The following is a 21,091-nucleotide window of genomic DNA, read 5'->3' as shown; positions in this document are numbered from 1 at the left end:
GACCTCCAGATGACACTTACACAGCAACTGTGACTGAAATTTTTGTCACTTGCTCTGGAGTTCCCACGTATTTCTTAGTGAGTTATGTGCCCTCAGCCACCTGTTATATTTATAAATGCTGGACTAGATGCCAGGATAAGACACTACCCCCCCCCCCCCCCCCCGCAGTCATTTTAGCATTGTGTTTAGTTTTATTTTCTTACATACCTCTAGTTACCTTCAGTCAGAAAGTCCTTGCCTTCTTTTGTCTTTAAACCTGCTTCCTCATTTCTACTGCTTGAAGGCTTAGACAGGTCAGAGGGGTTAACAGAAACTTCAGGGCTGCTAGGGTTTGTCTTCATGGCTCTAGTCACAGCTTTCAGGCACCCACTGAGGCTGAACTAACCTCAGACTGATTCTGCGGCCTCACAGTCTGTTAATTATGACCAATACCTACAGAGGAATTTCCTCCCCTAAATGCTTATTCTGAAATCCACTTCTTCCCTGCCAGGAATACTGTTCCAAATCTTCTGCCTACATTGGCTTTCACTACAGCCAATTCTCATTAGCTGTAACACTCATTAGCTCCAGATGCTGATTGTGTGTGGGTTTTATGGCTAACACATCTGCCTGAGGTGGAAGAGAATTTCTTAATTGGAAATGCAAGCATTTGCCCTTGGGCTGTGGTATCTTAACTTGTAGACCAAATCCTTTCTTTTGAGTGGATTTGGTCACAACAGTAAATCTCCTACATTGTCAGCAACAGAGATAGCCGCTGGCTTTCTCCAGGGTCCACTCTGAGCAATCATTAACTCTCGGGCCTTAAGGTCAGGAAGCTGAAGCCAAATGCTAGTAAGGACTATTAACTTCAGAGCACTGTAAGAAAGCATCAGAATGTTCCGAGGGCCAACCTGCAAAAGCTTTTGACCATCATGTTCAGAAGTGAAGTCTGACTTTCTGAAGGACCCATGTTTTCACTGTTGAGAGCTTTCTACACAGTTCCCCAGTGGTCAAGGGTCTCACCTTACCTGGGATAGTGGCAGGTCCTGTTCCTCTCCCAAGTTTAATTCGCAGAGAGCCAGTTCACTTTCCCTTGTCCTCGCGGGCCCTCCAGACTTGGCTTGTTTAGAGAAAGCCATAGAGGAGAGTAGGTCTTTCCTGGTTTAGTTTAATTAACTGCTGCTTAAAACATGGTTTTACTACATGGGTGCTTGGACATGGAGGACTGTGGTACAATACCAGTGATGCAAAGTCAGTGTGAAAATGAGGTACGACAAGTACCTAAAGAAACAAATTCCTTCACCTGACAGGATCTTAAGGTTAAACACTGGTTAGTAATTGTGATGCTAATTTATTTTCCCAAAATGAGTGCAGTGTCCAGGAAGCACAGTTCTGCTTTCTATTCTAATTGTGACAGGGAAGCTCACTGACTCCCTCTCAACTATTACCCTTGCCTTAGTCCTGCTCCATGGTCTCAACACAAAGAACTAGCCAAGCACCAGCTGCCTAATAAATCTCAAAAGAGGACACTGTCCCAGCTGCCGCCTAGACTCAGAGCTCACCTAAAGCCCCCAGCCAAGACATCCAGCCATGGCCATGCAGAAAATCTTTGCCCGGGAAATCCTAGACTCCAGGGGCAACCCATGGTGGAGGTGGACCTATACACAGCCAAGGGCCGATTCCGAGCAGCTGTGCCCAGTGGAGTTTGTACAGGTATCTATGAAGCTCTGGAACTAAGAGATGGAGACAAATCTCGATACCTGGGCAAGGGTGTCCTGAAGGCTGTGGAACACATCAACAAGTCTCTGGGTCCTGCTCTGCTGGAAAAGAAACTAAGAGTTGTGGATCAAGAAAAAGTTGACAAATTTATGATTGAGCTGGATGGGACTGAGAATAAATCCAAGTTTGGGGCCAATGCCATCCTGGGAGTGTCCCTGGCCGTGTGCAAGGCTGGAGCAGCTAGAAGGGGGTCCCACTCTACCGACACATTGCAGATCTTGCTGGGAACCCAGACCCAGTCCTCCCGGTCCCTGCCTTCAATGTGATCGGTGGGGACTTCCATGCTGGAAACAAGCTGGCCATGCAGGAGTTCATGATTCTGCCTGTGGGAGCCAGCTCCTTCAAGGAAGCCATGTGCATTAGCACCGAGGTCTACCACCACCTCAAGGGGGTCATCAAGGCCAAGTATGGGAATGATGCCACCAACATGGGTGATGAGGGCAGCTTTGCACCCAACATCCTGGAGAACAATGATGCCCTGAAGCTGCTGAAGACAACCATCCAGGCTGCTGGCTACCGAGACAAAGTGGTGATTAGTATGGATATGGCGGTGTCTGAGTTCTATCGCAATGGGAAGTATGATCTTGACTTCAAGTCACCCGATGACCCCTCACAGCACATCACTGAGAAGCTGGGGGAGCTGTACAAGAGCTTCATTAAGAACTATCCTGTGGTCTTCAAAAGACCCCTTTGACCAAGATGATTGGGCCACTTGGACCTCGTTCCTCTCGGGTGTGGACATCCAGATCGTGGGAGATGACCTCACAGTCACCAACCCTAAGAGGATCGCCTAGGCCATTGAGAAAAAAGCCTGTAACTGGTTGCTGCTGAAGGTCAACCAGATTGGATGCATGACTGAATCCATCCAGGCCTGCAAACTGGCTCAGTCTAATGGCTGGGGAGTGATGGTGAGCCACCACTCTGGGGAGACTGAGGACACATTCATTGCTGACCTCATGGTGGGGGTCTGCATGGGACAGATCAAGACTGGTGCCCCCTGCTGCTCAGAGCGTCTGGACAAATACAACCAGCTCGTGAGGATTGAGGAGGCTCTTGGGGACAAGGCTGTCTTTGTGGACGCAAGTTCCGTAACCCAAAGGCCAAGTGAGGAGCTGGAGTCCCCAAGACCCTACAAAACAGATGTAGGCCTTCAAGCCCTTCTCCCTGAAATAAATACTGGTGCCAATGGAAAAAAAAATCTCAAAAGGAAAATCTTCCCCCACATCTGTTAAAGTTTGAAGGCAAAAGGTGGAAACCTAAACTCTACCTGAACCTATTAAAATGTGTGGGTACTCACTTATGCTAATATTCTCACTAAACACCTCCGTGACCTGGGGCCATTCTGTTCTGCGTTTACTTCCACAAGCACTCTGGTGTCCAAGGCAAAGAAGAACCCTGTAGGTAAGAAATACACAAATCCCTTGTAAAAATGAGTTTGGTAAAATTTTTAAACACGGCTATGGCTTTCAGATATTTTGTGACTACATTTATTATAAAATCTTGGCTTTGGGAATAGATTGTATAGGTTTTACCAAGTCATGTCTACTGAGAGTGGTTACAGCCCCACTCATCTCCATACAAGCTTATTAGGAAATGTCCACTCCTTCAGGGAGGTATTTTTCTTCTCAAGTTGAAGGCAATATTTCATAGATCATTTGGGGGCAATCATTTTTAACACCATCCCCCAACTCAGTTCGGCAGGTATCGGAAGTCCACTGTTTTCTGTCAGTCAAGTTGATGCCAAGTAAGACAATGCCTGGCTCCAAGCTGACACATTTGTGTCGGTTTTCAGAATCCTCAGATACAGCAGGAAAGCTTTAGTCATTCACCACCATCCAGTGGATGTTTGTAAATGTCTTGCTATCCATTTTGTCAATGAACAGGCAGCCCTGCAAGTGGTCCATCTCGTGCTGGATGATGCGTGCTGCCCACCCACTGGCCTGCCACACCATCTGTTCTCCTCTGGGGTCCAGCCCTGCAAAGGAAGTTCAAAGGAAGTTACAGTCTGGGTGAGGACATGCTGAAGTTCATCACCCTGAACCTCCTGGCCCTTTCCCTGCCCTTAGATGTTCCTATTTACAGGAGGCAACATCAGAAGGGAACTCAGATAGCATCTCTTATCCTCCCTAGAAAAGATGCTGCAGCTCTGTCTATATTACCAAGTAGTCAACCTGGTTCTCAACTCTAACAATTAGCTTGCTGGGCTTACTATGTAGATGAGATGAGAAATGATCTTCCTAATAAGGTGCTTCTCTTCTGAACACTCCTCCTGTTTCCAAAGTATTGCTGCTTGCTTTCAATTCCTAACAAAAGTATTTCAGTTTGGTACAATATAAAATAAGGAATACCACTGACTTTCTGACCCTCATGGACCAAGTGGTTTGTTCAGGAAGAGCAATCATCCCAAACAGGAAAGAACCACATTCCACAAAACATCCTGGTATGACACAGGGAATGAATGGCTCGTCACCCTGAGCTGGGCAAAGCAGGTCCCACTTCGCCCACTCCACCATGACAGATATCACTGGGGCAGAAGTGTGTGTGTGTGACAGACACAGTGAGCAAAGGCATTGGGCAGGGCCTGGATGTGGGGAAACACGACCCAGGCCACTGTAACAACCGCACTCTATACCTCCCACCCCATTCCCCTACTTAAGCTGCCTGTACTCAGAGGGGCTTCATTCCCAACCCGATCTGTCATTCCCAAGTCCCGTCCATTCCCAGGTCCTGTCTTCTGTTCTTGCCGGGAGGTTCTGCTGATCATCTATTAGCAGAGAGCTGATTTGAATTGGAGCTTTATAGAAACTTTTGTGGGATCAGAGGCAGAAGAGATACGCGCTTACCAACCCGCTTTAGGGGCCCTGCCATACCGCACCTGAGATCTGCACGGCCTGGAAGCGGGGCACGCAGGCCAGGAAACCGGCGACACTTTCGCAGCCCTCAGGGAAAGTGACCAGGCGGCTGTCCAGCACCCGAAGGCTGGGGTTCACGAACACGCGCAGGGGGAAGGGCTCCATCTGGCGGGCCTCGCGCAGGCGCGGCGCGCAGGCGCGGAAGAGAGCCTCAGGAAACTCTACGGCCAACACCTGCAGCGGCACTCCCAGCTGCGGCGCGCTGAGGCCCACACAGCGCCGGCGTCGCATCACGTGCACCAGCCGCTGCACCAGCCGCTGCAGCTCGGGCCCCGCCAGCTGCGCCGACTCCACTGGGGCCGCAACAGCCCGCAGGATTGGGTCCCCGACCTGGCACACGCGTGTGTACGGCGGCTTGGGTGCTCCTTGCACTAGACGCCACAGGTAGCGCCAGTAGGAGCGTGGGCGCGCCGGCCCCTCGGGGCCATCCCCGGCGGGCGTGGAGCTGTAGGCCCGGGTGGCGCCGCCTGCCACCTTCTCTCCCCACGGCAGGGCCGGCCCCACGAGGCGACAGGCCCGCGCCAGCAGTGGCCCGGCCCCCAGTCGGCCCATGATGCAAGCGAGTAGAGCCACCTGCCCGGCCGTGTTCCTCTACAAGCCCCTTAGCCAAGCGCTTCCGCCGCCAGGAATGCCGGGAAGGGTAGATCCCGCCCACAGAATATTGTCCACTTCTCCGGGTGTCAATCAACTTTATTTTTTAATTGCATTTATTATAAGAGGACTGACCAGGAAGTGCCCCCTTTTAATTTTGTCTCATGCATGCCTTCGCAGCCTCTTCCCTGGGGCTGCCCCAGGTTTTCTGAGGCAGGCAACTCCCCCTAAGGACGCTGCAGTAAGCCTTGTTCTGGGAGCGGGAACACCTGTGAAGTGCTAGCAATGGGCACATCGGCCTCTAGTGGCTCTGCTGATTCAAACTGCTCTTGCCCCTCCTCAGGGAAAGACGGAGTGACGGGCTCAAGGCTTGAGTCTTCCACCGGAAGTTCTGATGCTGGCGCTGTGGGCTCCGGCACTAGCTCCTTTTCATCCAGACAGAAGACCACCTCTCTCTTCGGCAGGATGAAGGCGAGAGGCTCCTGGACGACGCTGATGTTCACATGCCCAAGGTTTCCGTACTTGGAGAGCTGAGTGGGTGGAATGCCTGACCCAGATGGTAGGCAAAGTGAAATGGAAAAAACATTTAACAAGTGTATATACTGTTGTGTCACAGGAAAAAAGAAACATTTGGTGGAAGTAACTCACAATTACCATATTTCAGTATAAGTGATATAAGTCTATACTGTAAAGCAAGACTTTGAAGGCAATCCAGAACAGCACTGTGCAAGGCGGATGGAGTAAGGGGAGTAGGAGCCAAGAGAACCACTTCAGTAGGCACAGGCTTCCCTGTGCCAGGCCCAAGTGAAATGCTGTGTGGGGGGCGGGGCTCAGGAGTGGGGATAGGCCACTCTTTGCTTATGTGATCACTGGTCCATTGCCTTTTGGGAAGTTCCGTCTCCCACATCCTCCATACCCACCCCAGGGACAGAGAGTGAGTAGAGGAAAGTGAAGGTAACCTGGGAAATCATACAATATCTGGTTCTTTTGTGATCAGCTTCTTCCACTTAGCAAGATATACACATATTATATAATTCCATTTATATGAAATGTCCAGAAAAAGCAGATCTATTGCATCAGAAGATAGATAAGTGGTTGCCAGGGGCTAAAAGTGGGATTAGGGAATGATTACACTGGGTGTGAGGGGTCTTTTTGGCATGATGGAAATGTTCTATAATTGGATGGTAGTAAAGGTTGTATACCTCTGTTCATTTACTAAAGCATAATTGAATTTTATGAATGGGTGAATTAATTATTATGTGAATTATATTAATAAAGTAGCTTTAAGGGCCTTTTCTGCTTTCTCTTACCTAACGTCTGTGCTATCTGAGCTGGTGGAAAAAGGACCTGGAGACAGCGATTTAAATAAGGAACCAGGTCCTCCAAGAAGACAGTGCAGAACTGGATGAACAGCTCTTGCTCTCCACTGGTGAAGGCAGCCTCTTCAGCACGATAGAAGGCCAGGATTACTTTGGTTACCTAAGAGACAAAGGTACCGTTACTGTAGTAGTATATCACTATCAGCCTTGCGTGAAACTAAGCACAAATGCGCAGCCCTCAAGTTTTCATGAAGAAAGTTGTTCCAAACAGTCCATTATATTATTATCTTGTTTAAATTCAGAATTGTTATCACTCTCCACAATTCTGTCACTTCATTGATGTATTTCTTTTTTCTTTTTTTAAATATTTTATTTATTTATAGTTAGAGGGGAAGGGAAGGAGAGAGGGAGAGAAACATCAGCGTATGGTTGCCTCTCGTGCATCTCTGCTGGGAACTGGCCTGCAACCCAGGCATGTGTCCTGACTGGGAATCGAACCGAAATCATGTAGTTCACAGGCCCACACTCAATCCACTGAGCTACACCAGCCAGGGCGATGTATTTTTTTTTTTATTATAAAATTAGTTTCTATTCATTGATGTATTTCTGACCCAACTTGTTCCATTACTGGTGCTTTTTTCCAGTGGAAGAGCATCCTGAAATTATACAGAGAATAATACATAGTTCTTGACTCCCTAGAAGACCATCTAGAACTATGTTTGATCCAGGAAAATGAAACAAAAACTACAAGAGGTTTTTACTGAGTAAGGCTTTAAGGTTCCAGGAAGCTAGATCATTAGAAAATTGTAAAGGAATAATGAAACAGCTGAAAAAGAAGTTCCAAATATAAAGAACAGAACAGCCTAGTTGGCCTAATAGGTCATGCTAACAAGGTCAATAACAGACTCTTGTGCTAGACTTCCTGGTTCAAGTCCTAGCTATAACACTTTCTGGTTCTGTGACTTCCAAGTGATTACTTAAGCCCTCCATGCCATCTCTCCCTGTTTCCTCATCTACTAAGTAGGGTCAGCGGCAGGACCCACCTCATAGGGTCGTGCAGATCAAGTCTTAATGTGTTAAGTACCATGAACATGAACACTACTTGGCATGGAGTAAGTTCTATATAAATATTAGCTAATTACTATTACTTGAATTTCATTGACTCTAAAAACTCCAGAGCTCATGCTTTCTTGCTCTTACATGATCTATCAATAGAATTATTTTTTAAAATATTTTATTTATTTATTTTTAGAGAGAGGGGAAGGGAAGGAGAGAGTGGGAGAGAAACATCAATGTGTGGTTGCCTCTCATGTGTCCCCTACTGGGGACCTGGCCTGCAACCCAGGCATGTGCCCTGACTGGAAATCAAACCAGTGACCCTTTGCTTCACAGGCCCGTGCTCAATCCACTGAGCTGTACCACCCAGGGTTCAATAAGATTATTTTATAGTTATGTCACAACTGCCACCTGGCTCAAAGTGATTATGAGATGTTATCAACCATAGAGAAGCATCCCAATATCTAAAGGTTTAAATGTGTAAAAAATGTGCACTATATTAGGATACTAACAGCAGTAACAGCATTACTTGTGTTAGGCAGAATTCTAAGATGCTCTTGTAATTTCCACCTCCTGGTGTGCCACTTCTTTGCGTAATCTCCTCCCCCAAATTCAGGCAGAATCTGTGGCTTGTTCCTAAACATAGACTATGGCAAAAGTAAAGGATTTGTGGTTGTAATTAAAGATCCTAATGAAGCAACTGAATTAATCAAAAGAGAGATTATCCTGAGCGGGCCTGACAATCGATGAGCCCTTTATAAGAGGATTGAGGACTTCCCTAAGAGATGCGTGCAGGGCAGATACTCTTCCATTAGCCTTAAAGAATCACAAAGGCACAGTATAAACTGCCCGTGGAGTGAGGTGGCCTCTCGGAGCTGAGGGCCTCAGTCCCACAACTGCAAGGAACAGAAATGTGCTAATGTGGGCTTGAAAGGGGACCCCAGGCTCCAGATGAGACCACAGCCTGGCCAACACCTTGACTGCAATCTTGTGAGATCCTGAGCAGAGGACCCAGTTACGCTGTGCCTGGGCTCCTGATCCACAGAAATTGGGAGATGCTAAATGTCTGTGGGAGTCTGTCACGCAGCAGCAGAAAACTAACACATCACTGAATCGTTACTACAGGTGAGCCACTTCATGGATTGTTTTAGATTACATGAAGGGGGCCTAACTGGGTAAGAGCTGCTCAGCCATTAAAAACCTTCAAAACCACACTAAACCTCTCTACCTCAGCAGTCACCACTGTCATATGGACTGGTTTATTACCAAAGTCTGGCCTCCTATAACAAAGGAAAGTTCCGGGAGAGCGCCAACAGCATGTGCTCACCTTAGCAAGGGCGTCCTCCAGGACCCTAGTCACATCCTGTGCCAGGGCTATGGGGCAGCAAAGGCGCAGATCGTTGAAGGCAACCAGAATATTGTTGAGGAAGCAGGCAAGGGGTGGGAAGTCTAAAAGCACCATGGGTGGCTGCAGGGTCCCTGGCTGGGTGACTGGCACAGCAGCAGGCAGGTTACTACTGCCCAGGATGGCTGGAGCCAAGATGAGGGTGTAGGAGTTCATTTCCTCTTGGAACTTCTCCACTGCTTCCTGAATTGCTTTCTGGAAAGTGCTGATGGCTACCTGCTGGAAAACAGGAGCCAACTGGCCCCGGAAGTCAGCCCCCACCCGGCTGAAGGACAGCCCAAAATACATGCACTGGCCCAGCAGAGAGTCCAGGCGGCCGCCTATCCCCCGGTGAAGGTCAGTTTCCAGAACCTGCAGAAACTGTGACACTTTCTGCAGTACCCAGCCATGGAAGATAGCACTCTCATTCACAGTGTGCTCACCCTTGGCAGGAGACAGCAATGGGTCCTCATCTGAGAAGATGGCACGGTACTGAGTGATGATATCAAACAGATGGACACGGCAGGCCTCAATGGTTTTTGTGATGTGGAAATAGGGATCATCGTTGGGGATGGCAGTCAGAATGGAACGGAGCCAAGCATCTCGGGCCTGAAGAAATTTCACCCTCAACTCAGCCTCCGTGAAGATGTCCATGCGCCTCAGGAAGCCAATGACACGGAGGCAGGCAGGGAGCTGGATGTTGGTCCTCAGTTGCTGGATGAGCTGGCTCAGCATCAGCTGCATGGACTGGCGCACTTCGTTCACAATGCCCTGACAATATAGTCATATGACATTTGTAAAAGCACTCTGGGACCCATTCACTAACCCTGAATATTACAGACCAACATTCCCACTGCTTCCCTGACATATGAAGTAGATTTCCTAGAGCTGACACATGCAGAGATCCAAAATGGCAACAGAGTAGGTAGAAGCTACACTAACCTCCTTCCAGGACCAAACGGGTATCACAATGAAGTTATAGAACCTCGCCAGCTTCCTTATACTCTCCCCTAGCTCACTGCAATCCAGTCCCACTGGCTGTCTTTGTATTTCTTAACATGCCAACTCCCCCCGTCAGCCTGCTGTATTTGTTCCACTTTCTGGTTTGCTCTCTCTCCTCGCATCTACATGTGGCTGAGTCCTTCCCATTATCTGGGTCTCAGCTGAAATGTTCGTTCTCCAGAAGAGCCTTTCCTGATTCATCTCCCTAGAGTAATTCACCCTGGTCTGCTCCTACCCCATTCCCTGGTTGGTTTTCTCCATGATTAACCACTGTCTGAAAGGATTACATTGTTTATCTGTTTATTTGACTCATCTTACACTGATGAGAGCCAGCGCCTTGTCTGCTTTGTTCACACTGTACACCCAGGACCTAGATCAGAGCCTGGCACACAAGATTAATATTTCTCAGTTGAATGAATGAATGAATGAACGAATGAATGTTTAATGTTCAAACCTGTCCAGCTGGCAGGAACTGATGTGAAACATGCAAAGAGTTTCCCTACAGTTTCTGCCTAAAGGTTCAGTGATGACCACAGAATCACTGATCCCAAGAACATCAGTTTGAGTTCTTTGAGGAAGTTGGCTACCTGGATGACAGGGATGGAGGAGTATTTCCTTTCCAGTCGGCGAACGTAGGCTGCAAGCTCCAGGGCCTCTTCATAATAGCTGTTCCGGACACAGGTGTCCATGAGCTGAGGAATTTCTAGGATTTCCAGGATTTCTGTGTGCCGGTTTAGAGTCAGGGTATTCATCCGGCGGTTGGAGCTAATTTCCTCAGCCTCTTTCACAAAGTTCCTAGTACAATGAGGAGAATGTTGGTTGCTCATTGTTCTGCACCCAAACCTTAGCTGTAATTACCAAGCATTTACTATGAACTGGGCACTGGGCTGGATGGTATAACTGATTTAATCTTCACACCAAACCTGTAAGTAAGCCGAGGAAACTTTATAATCTCAGAAAGGTTAAGCAACCTGTTCAAGATCACAAAACTAATAAATGATTAAGATTTAAACCCAGATAAGCCACTTAACTAGCAGTTTCATAACTGTTTCCTCATTGGTAGATAGGACCCAAGTCATAAGGATGTGAAGGTTTAAGGAGATGATGTGTATAAAGCATTTAACAGAGAACCTGACTCATACTAAATGTTCCTTTAATAGCTATACTTTTTATTTTCAAAATAATCAACTAGCCTAGAGGCTACAGCCTTACTCCCAAGTCCCCTCAGTCTCTTAATGTATTCCTATGCTATTGTTTAACCTTGGTTCTCGCCAGTTTCCATTTCTTCTCCATAAAGGCAGAGATCTGCTTTATGAAGTCCCCTATCTATTCAGGGGTGGATGGAAGGGTGTAAATGCTATGGTCAAATATCCCAAGACTCAAAACTTAAAACTTTTATCATGAAAAGCTGGAAGCCAGAATTAGGGATGATGGACTGAGGATCTAGGGAAGCAAAATGACTCAAAAAAGAGGGATTTGGGGGCATAATTTTTGCTACCCCTAAGTAAGAGGATTTTCCTTGTCAGCTTCCAATCAATGAAAGTGTTGGAGCAGGTAACTTCTAGTCTGAGCTGTTGTATGTGTTGTATCTACACGTGTGTTTATGTATATTTACGTAAACATGTATATATATTAAGCTGCCAATTGTAGATAGTTAAGTGTTGTAGATAGTTCAGGCCAAATTCTTAGTGCTTTGCACGAATTCTCTTTATTTACTGCTCACACAGCCCTCTGTGGGACGGTTGTGCAGCGACGTTCCAGTTCCAACTTTGAAACTTAACTATACCTGTGCCCTTAGATAGTCACTGATCTCTCCGTGTCTCAACTTCCTCATACATAAAACGGGAAAACAGTACCTACCTCGAAAGCTGTTGTGAAGTTTAAATAGAGTAATAAAGTACTCAGAGCCTGGCACGTGGTAAGCGCTTTGTAAGTGTTAGCTATCTCTACCATGGTAAATTGCATTTACTACAGCTGTTAAAAGCCCCTTTAGCACCGGCTCTGCCGCACCTGCAGCTCTGCTGGAAGCTCGGCAAGCGGTCGAGCAGGTGGCCGAGCGACGCTTCCACGTCGCCAAATAGGCGGTGGATGCGCTCGGTGCACTCGGCGCCGCGGATGAAGGTTTTGTAGTTAGCGAAGGCCAAGTCGCGCGTCTGCTGTAGCAGCTGGGCCCGTTCCTCCGCCAGGCGCTCGGGTTCGCGCCGCAGACGCTCCAGCCCGGAGCCGCTCAACTCCCGAAGGTACCGACCCACGTCGGGCCGTTCCCGCCACTGGGCCTCCGGGAAGCGATCCCTGAACAGCGATGCCAGGAGCCCTTCATCCTCCACTTCCCCGAGAGCCGCTGCAGTGGCAGTGGCGGATGCTGAAATGGAGGATGCACAGGCCATGGCAGATGCCGGAGTGGAAGATGGAATTGTCGCCGTCGCCGCCATCTTTCCGGCAGCAGCGTCACTTCCCCCTCGCGCCCACAGAGGGCGCAGGCTCCAAATCTAGGACCGGAAGCAATGGAGGTGCACTTCCGTTCTCTACGGTTGCTCAGCGGGCGGCTTTGGGAAGCGATTGTAAGGTGGGCTTTTGGGGTTGCCAGGGAGCGGCTGAAGGCTGACTTCCGCTTCCGGCGACTGTGGCACGAGGAGCTGGTGTGGCTACGGCGGGAAGATGCGGCCTTTGACTGAGGAGGAGACTCGTGTCATGTTTGAGAAGATAGCGAAATAGTAAGAGCGCGCGGGTTAGAGGAGAGTGCATGTGGTGGGAAGGGGCGGGGGTGGAGTGGGGCGCGGGACCGGTACCGGTCCGTTCGCACGCGGCCTCCAGTTCTCCTTTTACCTACAGCATCGGGGAGAATCTCCAACTGCTGGTCGACAGGCCTGACGGCACCTACTGTTTCAGGCTGCACAACGACCGGGTGTACTACGTGAGGTGAGGAGGGGCAGGGTGAGCAGCACGGCCCCGGGTGGGGGCCTGGGTCCCACCAGCGTCCGTACTTGACACCTCTTATTTACCCTTTTAGTGAAAAGATCTTGAAGTTGGCCGCCAACATCTCCGGTGACAAGCTGGTGTCTCTGGGGACCTGCTTCGGAAAATTCACGAAGACCCACAAATTCCGGTTGCACGTCACAGCTCTGGATTACCTTGCACCCTATGCCAAGGTTTGTGAGGTGGTTTCCAGTCGTCCACTGGGGACGGATGAAGTCAGGGATGAGGGCCACCTCAGAATGCAGACAAGTGGGCAGCTTCTCTGCCACGGAGTTTTAACAGTGCTTGGGATCAGTGTCAGCACGTGGACATGCATGTAGGTCTTAACTCTTCGGGTATGGTTAGGGCTGTGGGGCGGGAGTGCTCTTAATTATCTCCAGCGAAGGAGAAAAGCCTGTGCAAACCCAGCTGGAGATCGAAAAGCAAATTGGTGGCTGTGAGGAGGAGCATAGTTTAACTGTCCGTGGAAGAAGTTGCTTGTAGAGTGGAGGAAAGAAGCTGGCAGTTCTGTTTAGGGGGTATACCGTTTGAGAGAAACATGCATCTTTTTCTTAAAACGCTTTCAAGAAATCAGATACAGCAGCTAGCTTATCTGCGGGGAGATAACTATTGCCACTTTTATGTGTCTTGGATTTATTTCTCTTTCTTATAGTACAAAGTGTGGATAAAGCCTGGAGCAGAGCAGTCCTTCCTGTATGGGAACCATGTGTTAAAATCTGGACTGGGTCGAATCACTGAAAATACTTCTCAATACCAGGGAGTGGTGGTGTACTCCATGGCAGATATCCCTTTGGTGAGTACAGATGGTAGCTGTTACAGAGATTAAGAATCTTTATTCACGAAGGATGTATTTCCAGACTGTGGGCTTGAGAGACTAAATTTTCTGCAGCTTTTGGATTTCTCAAAGAACTGTATTTTTTCATCTTTGTTATTTCCAGCCCTCCATGCATGCTTATTGAATGACTTGAGTGAATCAGTGTCTCTTCTTTTGAATCCCAGGGTTTTGGGGTGGCAGCAAAGTCTACACAAGACTGCAGGAAAGTAGACCCCATGGCGATTGTGGTATTTCATCAAGCAGACATTGGGGAGTATGTGCGACATGAAGAGACATTGACTTAAAACGAAATCATCGCGAGGACTTATGGCTGTGTGGAAGGGCCTAGCTTTGTTTCCTGTGTCTGTGTAGGTTCCACCATCATGTTGAATTTTGTCAACACTGACCTCTCCAGGGACTTGTTAGTTTTATATTCTATCACAGACAAACGCAGGCTGGATTCTAACTAAGCGGAGATGGTTCAAAAGTGGAGTTTCGGATTTTTGTGTTTGTTACTAAATAGAACGTTGTGTTTTATATTTTAATCAGAGGGCTTCTTGTTTTCAGTAAAAGGTTCTGAATCATTGGAATTGAGGACAAGAATAGCTTTTTATTGTTATCTGTGATAACACTGTTTTCCAAACTCATGATAACATAAGTTTTCTTATTTATTTATTAATATAATGAAAGATACATATTGCTGTATCCAAATAATAGGCCATGCATGGGATTTTACACGTGAAATTTGGATAAAATACTAAGCAATTTATTCTGATGATTTTCTTTATGGTAGGTTCTGCGCGGTGTGGAAGAAAACTTGGATTTAAAACCTAGTTCTAACACCTACTGGCTATATGATGCTTTATCTGAGTCATTAAACTTTCATGAGCTTCATTTTCTTCTGTTTCAAAAAACAGCTTTGGCCATCTACCTAAGAATGGTTTTTAGAATTAGAAATCATGATTGCAAAGTACCTAGCACAGTGCCTGGCAAATGATAGGTATTAAATAAATGCTGAGAATTATTTTTATGTTGTATATACTGAGTGTTGCTGCTACTAAGAGTAGGATCTAATGGGTATAATTCGATTATATTATTTTGGTTTTTCCAAGCTGTTTTCTTAGTCTTTCTTTTTTGTGGATGGTGTGATCTCAGGTTGAATTTTATTTCCATCAACTTGGTTTCCTCAAACATTTTCCTTACGAGCCTTTACTCAGCTTACTGCACTGGACAAAAAGCACTAACTGGAGACGCTGAAATAATTTACCTCCTCTGTTCTTCCCTTCACTTCATGAAATCATTTTTAGAATTATTAAAATATTTTTTAAATGAAAAACATTTGCAAATATTTTTAAAACTACCTGTATTGTAAAACTTTCTCTAATGAATATACTGCTTATTTTAAATTCCAAAGGCCACATCTCTAAAAATAAAGCATTTTGCATTCTATCAACTTCTGTTTTTGTATGCACATACAAAACCCATATAAAAACTGGGTTTTGTATGTTTTTGTCCCATTTTTTTCAAGTATTCTCCCTTCCAGGGTTCTCTGTTAACCTCTATGTAGACTTAGTGAAGTTTAAGGGATCACTATATGATGAAAAGTATTTTGATGTTAAACTTTAAAGTTTGATTAAACTTTAAAAATAGCCAACATCAAAACTTACACATTTTTTATTTTTTTATTGCCATTTTGCCTCTGTGAATGAGATCAATAAACTAAAACTTCCTAAGAGGAGAAATTGAATTTTTCCCAATAACTTTAAAAAGCTGATTTAACCAAAGCTTTGACAAGCTTCTGCCCCAGAAGGAGAGAGCTGCTATGGTTATTTTAGCTTAGCATCTTGGCTTCTTTGTATCTGTAGTCATTGGGACATTGAAGAGGCGCTTCAAGAAGTACAGCTGCAGGACCCCGGAAAGAACAATAACAAGGCTCTGGGCTATCGACCACCAGTTCACGTAGTTATAGTTTGATTGAAGAAGGAAAAAGTCAGCCGTTTTCCTCATGCGGGCAAAGTTGTAGTATCGCCACATGTGAAAGATATTTCTCTGTACCTTTTGGGTACTTTCCTGTGGGACAGACAATGAAATAAGGAAAGGGCTCCTCCTTACCACCCCCCTGCCCACCATCTTTCCTCACCTGGGTGCTCACCAGCACTGAGTTCTCTGGAAATTGAGTAACTTAAATGAATTTATGACATGTAATAAGTTGGCAGCTGTTGTAGTTAATAAATGGTAATTTAGCTGTATAGGAAAATGGCCTGGACTTTATGTTGAACTTTTTTAATGGAAAACTTCAATGTTGAAACCAGAGAGCTCTTCCAGGTCTCTAGATTTAGGTACCTACTCAACACTGTTACCATATCCTGAGTGGTGTCTTCAGCTCTTGCATATGGTAGAAGACAAGGGCCAGCAAACTTATTATAGAGCCAGATAGTCTAATAAATACTTTTGGTTTTGCAGGCCAAACAGCCTCTTGCAACTGCTGAACTCTGCCATTGTAGCACCAAAAAGCCAGAGACCATATGTAATTGTCAGTTGAACATGTCTGTTCCAATAAAATTTCATTTACAAAACTAGGCAGTGGACTTTAATGCATCCAGGAGAACATCACGAAAGTGCAGCTATCCCATAAAATGGGAGAAAATACCTGTAAATCATCAATCAGTGACTTCTATCCAGGTTTTATACACACACACACACACACACACACACACACAGATCCAATATATAAAACACACAGCTCAGAAAAAGACTACCTGATTTTAAAGTGGACACAGTATTTAGACATTTCTCCAAAGATACATAGATGGCTGAAAAGCACATGAAAAGATGCTCGGAGTCATTAGGGAGACAACTCAAAATCAGAAGATACCATTTCATACCCACTAAAGAGGCTAATAAGACATGTTGGTGAGGATGTGGAGAAAGTGCAGCCCTCATTCACTGCCAGTGGGAGTGTAAAATGGTTTAGCCTCTATGACCCAGTGCAGTACTTGTATATATACAAAAAATTAAAACATGCCTACACCAAACTTTGCATGCAAATGTTCATAGCGTTATTCATGATAGCAAAAAAGGAAATAACCCAAATGCCTGTCAGTTGATAAGTGTGTAAATGTATATATCCATACAGTAGGACATTATTCAGGCATAAAAAGGAAAGAGATACTAATAAATACCACGATGTGGATGAGCCTTGAAAACATACTAAGTGAAAGAAGCCTGACACAAAAGGCCACACTGTGATTTCACTCATTAAATACACAGAATAGGCAAATCTGTAAACAGAAAGTAGACTAGTGAGAGAGAGGCCAGAGCGGGAGGTGTGGGGAATGGATAGTGACTAATGGGTTTGGAGTTTTTTGGGGGAGTGATGAAACTGATAGAATTAGATGCTCTTGATTGTTCCAGAGCCGTGGGAATGTGCTGAAAACCACTGAATTATATACTTTAAAATGGTGAATTATATATAAATTTTTTTTTAAGAGAAAAAAAAAAAAGGCAGCAGGCCAGCTTTGGCCTGTGAGCCATAGTTTGCCAATCCCTGGTATAAACCAAAGGAGGAATTTCAAGAGCTCCAAGTGATAAAAATAAAAGGCTTCTAATTCCCTTGCCTGGTTGGTTTCTACACAAATGAGTGCTTGGATCAAGTGATAACTACTCCTGTATTTTTAATCTTTCCTCCACATTTAAGAACAGTTTTCATGGATGCTTCTCTCCCAAAAAATAATTACCTCAATCGCATCTAGGGTATCATTCAGTTGTTTTCTTTCACTCTTCTGTTTGTGGTCCATCTCCAGCCCCTCATAGAAGACTCCAAAATCAAGGTGCACTTGCACAGAACCAAAGTGATTTTGCTGATTTTTTAGACAAAGTTGATAAAAACCTGTAAGAATCCCTAGATCATTACCGAGTCTTGGTCTCCCATGCTTTGTTTCTCTTTCATCCTCTGGGTTTAGAAGCTGTCTATTCTCCTGTGGTCAGTGTACTACATTAGCACCTTCTCTTTACTTAGCAAGTACAAAGATCCAATTTTTGATGTGGAAGAAAGATACTGATCTTACAGGAAACTTATTTACTGAATATTATGTATAATAATTGCTTTGCAAATATTACTAGCTAGTTCTATACTGAAAAGAAAACCGTGTTTCCTTCCTCTTTTTCAGCATTAAGAAATTTTTCAAATTGAGTTGAAATTAAGAGAATGGTATTTGATTACTTTTTATATACCATTAGAGCTGGGGATACCATCTTGAACTTGCAACTAGGAGAAACTTGATGTGTTGTGAAAGAAACCATCCTGCTGTAGTAACTAACTGCAAGGTCGTCTGTATCAGGACTGATGGTTCTGGGTGCTGGTTCTCCCCTGGGCTTGCCTCCCCTTGTGTGTGTGGGAGTGGGGAGGAGTGGGATTGGAAAGGTGTGGCAGTGTGTTTATTAAAATGATTGGAAGGCACTACTGGCATGTAGGGGCCACCAAATGCTAAATATTCTATAATGCTGAGTAGAGTATCCTGTGTTACACATGAAGGATTGTCTTAGGTTCCTGTAGAGAAACATCTTTTTTTGTACACCTGGCCGGTAGAGTGTGCATCTGGTGCTGTTCGGGAGTGGGGACAAGTTCGATCTACATGGAAACAGGCTATAAGAATTTTCTGGTGACTAGAGAAATGCTTTGTTGTGGAATATAGGTATTTTTCATGGCCGTGCATTTCCTTTTGTTCTGAGTCTGCTTTTTGGAACTGGCTCATGTATTCCCATGACTGGAAAGAGATGTTATCCCATAATAAATTTGCTAATTGGAATTCTCTATCTAAAATGGGCTTTTGGGTCACTTTCTCATATTCTGGTCAGTTGGAGATGATGACATAAAATTGAGCTTCTGGACTTTGGAGTGACAATTAGTCACGTGGAGACTGCCCCCAAACTGCCAGAGAACCGCCACTTGGCCATTGGCAGTGGAAAACTGGGTTTTGGTGTCCTAGGCTCCGTTTTCTTCCTACGGTTTCACCATCCCTATCTGAAAACGCCAGGGTTTTTACATCTCAGGTACTTAATTTTAGTACTTCATTATTTTCCCATTTTCAAAGAAACCTATGATTATCATAATAGCTGTGGTAATGAAAACAGACCTGTCTCTTGGGTATGGAAGTTAATCTGGCCCCGAACATTCTGAGAGGTTTCTATGAGAAAACCTTGTGGGGTATGTGCAGTGGCAGAAATATGCCGGTCATGTGACATTCCCAGTGTCCGCTGAACCTGCCAAGACATTAAAGAGGGAGAAGAGCCCCTGATTCATCACCAAGAAGCTAATTAAGTGGTAAGATTGACATCCCACAATCATCAGCACAGTGGTTCTCAATCATGGATGGTACTGCCCAACCCCTTCTGGGAATTTGGGTTGAGACATCAATGGTGTTGGCTGGGGTGGGGAGGGACTGCAAAGCTGAACATCCTGCCATGTTAGAATTGGTTCTTCGGGATAAAGAATTGCCCCAAATGCTGATAGCACTCTTGTGAAGGACATGTCACAGACCATACAGCTGGCCTGTATCGGTTGGTGTGTAAAATTCTGGTTGTCGATTTTTTTACAATATTTTATTTATTTTTAAAGAGGGGGCTGGGAGGAGAAAGAACTCTCTCATGTGGCCTGAAACCCAGGCATGTGCCCTGACTGGGAATTGAACCGGTAACCCTTTGGTTCACAGGCTGGTGCTCAATCCATTGAGCCAGGGCTAACTATAGAGTTCTTTACTGAACTAGCGTGGTTTTGAGCTCCCTGGTGTTGTCATCAGATACTTGGGCTTATTTCACGCTTGACAGCACATAAGGCATTTGATGGACACTTGCTGTCAAGGTGGATCTTGAAAGCTACAGTGAGCTGACTATAGGTACTCTTCTATCATAAATTTAGAGATAAGAAAAAGTTCTAATTTAAAATTAAGTTACAGTGGAGTGGAATAAGGTCATTATATGCAGTGTTACTCTAAACAAAGATTAGAAAGTTAACAGGTTTCTGAGATAAAGAACAAAGGAAATGAACAGCCTCTAACTTGACTGCTGAGCAGACCGTCCTTGGGAACTGGTGTGGATGAAAGTACCTGGCCTGTGAACAGGCGCCTTGAAAACATTCACCTTCCTAACACAAACAGGACTGTCTGGCTGAAGAGAGAAATCTTGAGCCAGTGATTCTCCAGTTTGCCAGAATTACCTGTAAAGTTAAGAGTAAATGTTGCTGTCCTAACTCCATAAACTGTTTTTTTGAATTGTCTGGGTCTCTAAAGTTCACAGGACTTTCCATTTCCATATTATTTTAATATTTAAAAAATGTATTCTCTCCCCTTTCATTTCCACAACCAAGTGGTTGTGATAATTATTTCTCCAGGAAAAGGTACCCCATTTGTCCCGTGGCTTTGAGCACACTTCTGTGGCCCCCACTTTGAGAAACCGAGCCATATGTTTTAATGATTATTCACCCATCAGGAGTTTCCATCTACCTGCAGGTCTATTTCATTAATAGGTGGAGAATCATAGCTTAATAAAGACAACCAGAACCTCGTGTTAGTCTAAAACTATGACCCACTTTACAAAAGGAAACAAACAAAAAACAAGTCTCCCATATGGCCAGAAGAGCCCAGGTACCTACCTCATAATCAAAATAAAAGTATCCAGTCTGGTGGGCAAATTGCCAAAAACATTCTGCGCCTCCTGAAGGGATCATGATGGCAAAGTCATACTGATCTGCTCCTCGAAAGAGTGGCTGGTCCCCAGAGCCACTAAGGGGTTCCGTCTTCTGGCTCCTAGCTGAGGCCACCAGGTTCAGAACCACAAGTCCGGCCCCAACAAGCAAAGGGAACATGCTGGTTCCTGGAAACTCCTCTGCAAGTGAACTGCCTGAAGCCCAGTGGAACCAAGTAGTTTGCTGGGGTAATCATTAACTCTACAAGTCATACTTGGGCCAGTTCCAGGGCCATACAGAGATATTCCATAATAGAACTGGCACGATACCCCCATGTTTGGCTCACAGGAAGAGTTTTTTGCTTTGTTTTCACCTAAAAAACTCTGGTTTACAGAAGCCACTTCATGGGTGCTAGATAGAATCTACTACTTCTGAAGAGGTATTTCCATCCTTCCTTTGGGCTGTCATTTTTCCAGTTCTTGCTTCCTGGGGATAAATATTGAGTTAAGTTTATTTACAACCAACTGAATATACAGAGTATTTGGCCAGGGAGATTTTTCTCTTATTGGTATCAAATTGCTAGGTGATCCTTATTAT

General features: G+C 45.3%; 3 protein-coding genes and 1 pseudogene across 5 annotated transcripts in view; 2 read left to right on the top strand and 2 right to left on the bottom strand.

The window, feature by feature from the left end:
* The first annotated feature begins 152 nt into the window (after window positions 1-152).
* On the top strand, window positions 153-3,730 carry LOC119061877 (beta-enolase-like; annotated as a pseudogene).
* Window positions 3,197-12,454, bottom strand: COG8 (component of oligomeric golgi complex 8). 2 transcript variants are annotated; one of them, XM_037162595.2, is made up of 6 exons: window positions 12,033-12,454; window positions 10,610-10,817; window positions 8,964-9,791; window positions 6,572-6,740; window positions 5,632-5,808; window positions 3,197-3,733 (listed from the first exon to the last, which is right to left on the bottom strand). In XM_037162595.2, the coding sequence occupies exons 1-6, from the start codon at window positions 12,452-12,454 to the stop codon at window positions 3,576-3,578; spliced, it is 1,962 nt and encodes a 653-aa protein (XP_037018490.2). In that variant the 3' UTR covers window positions 3,197-3,575. The 2 variants fall into 2 exon arrangements, with proteins under 2 accessions (XP_037018490.2, XP_037018488.2); XM_037162593.2 differs by lacking the exon at window positions 3,197-3,733 and having other exon boundaries at window positions 5,429-5,808.
* A 116-nt stretch (window positions 12,455-12,570) lies between these two features.
* Window positions 12,571-21,091, top strand: part of NIP7 (nucleolar pre-rRNA processing protein NIP7) — a 67,415-nt gene continuing 58,894 nt past the window's right edge. The window contains exons 1-5 of one of the 2 annotated variants that reach the window (XM_037162604.2): window positions 12,595-12,736; window positions 12,855-12,941; window positions 13,033-13,171; window positions 13,651-13,791; window positions 13,998-15,402. In XM_037162604.2, coding sequence (XP_037018499.1) covers window positions 12,681-12,736; window positions 12,855-12,941; window positions 13,033-13,171; window positions 13,651-13,791; window positions 13,998-14,117 — 543 coding nt within the window. In that variant the 5' untranslated portion in view covers window positions 12,595-12,680 and the 3' untranslated portion in view covers window positions 14,118-15,402. Of the gene's footprint in view, window positions 12,737-12,854; window positions 12,942-13,032; window positions 13,172-13,650; window positions 13,792-13,997; window positions 15,403-21,091 lie in introns of those variants that run through there. The other variant, XM_037162605.2, reaches the window with a different exon arrangement.
* TMED6 (transmembrane p24 trafficking protein 6) lies at window positions 15,481-20,720 on the bottom strand. The gene is made up of 4 exons (XM_037162603.2): window positions 20,462-20,720; window positions 18,948-19,074; window positions 17,550-17,701; window positions 15,481-15,882 (listed from the first exon to the last, which is right to left on the bottom strand). The coding sequence occupies exons 1-4, from the start codon at window positions 20,672-20,674 to the stop codon at window positions 15,649-15,651; spliced, it is 726 nt and encodes a 241-aa protein (XP_037018498.2). The 5' UTR covers window positions 20,675-20,720; the 3' UTR covers window positions 15,481-15,648.

Source organism: Artibeus jamaicensis, unplaced genomic scaffold (assembly GCF_021234435.1).
Source record: "Artibeus jamaicensis isolate MK-2021 breed Jamaican fruit bat unplaced genomic scaffold, CSHL_Jam_final contig_464, whole genome shotgun sequence".
NCBI classification, from domain to species: Eukaryota; Metazoa; Chordata; class Mammalia; order Chiroptera; family Phyllostomidae; genus Artibeus; species Artibeus jamaicensis.
The sequence above is the reverse complement of the archived record's forward strand: the minus strand, read 5'-3'. Positions and strand labels throughout refer to the sequence as shown.

What these genes read in the sequence shown, in the direction of transcription:
- TMED6 (XM_037162603.2), bottom strand. Translation starts at nt 20,674, where the DNA reads ATGTTCCCTTTGCTTGTTGGGGCCGGACTTGTGGTTCTGAACCTGGTG. An exon ending in ACTTTTATTTTGATTATGAG is followed by an intron (nt 19,075 to 20,461) that starts GTAGGTACCTGG and finishes ATGTCTTGGCAG; the next exon opens with GTTCAGCGGACACTGGGAAT. An exon ending in ATACCCTAGATGCGATTGAG is followed by an intron (nt 15,883 to 17,549) that starts GTAATTATTTTT and finishes TCTGTCCCACAG; the next exon opens with GAAAGTACCCAAAAGGTACA.
- COG8 (XM_037162595.2), bottom strand. Translation starts at nt 12,454, where the DNA reads ATGGCGGCGACGGCGACAATTCCATCTTCCACTCCGGCATCTGCCATG. An exon ending in AGCTTCCAGCAGAGCTGCAG is followed by an intron (nt 10,818 to 12,032) that starts GTGCGGCAGAGC and finishes TCATTGTACTAG; the next exon opens with GAACTTTGTGAAAGAGGCTG. An exon ending in TGGAGGACGCCCTTGCTAAG is followed by an intron (nt 6,741 to 8,963) that starts GTGAGCACATGC and finishes TTTGTCTCTTAG; the next exon opens with GTAACCAAAGTAATCCTGGC.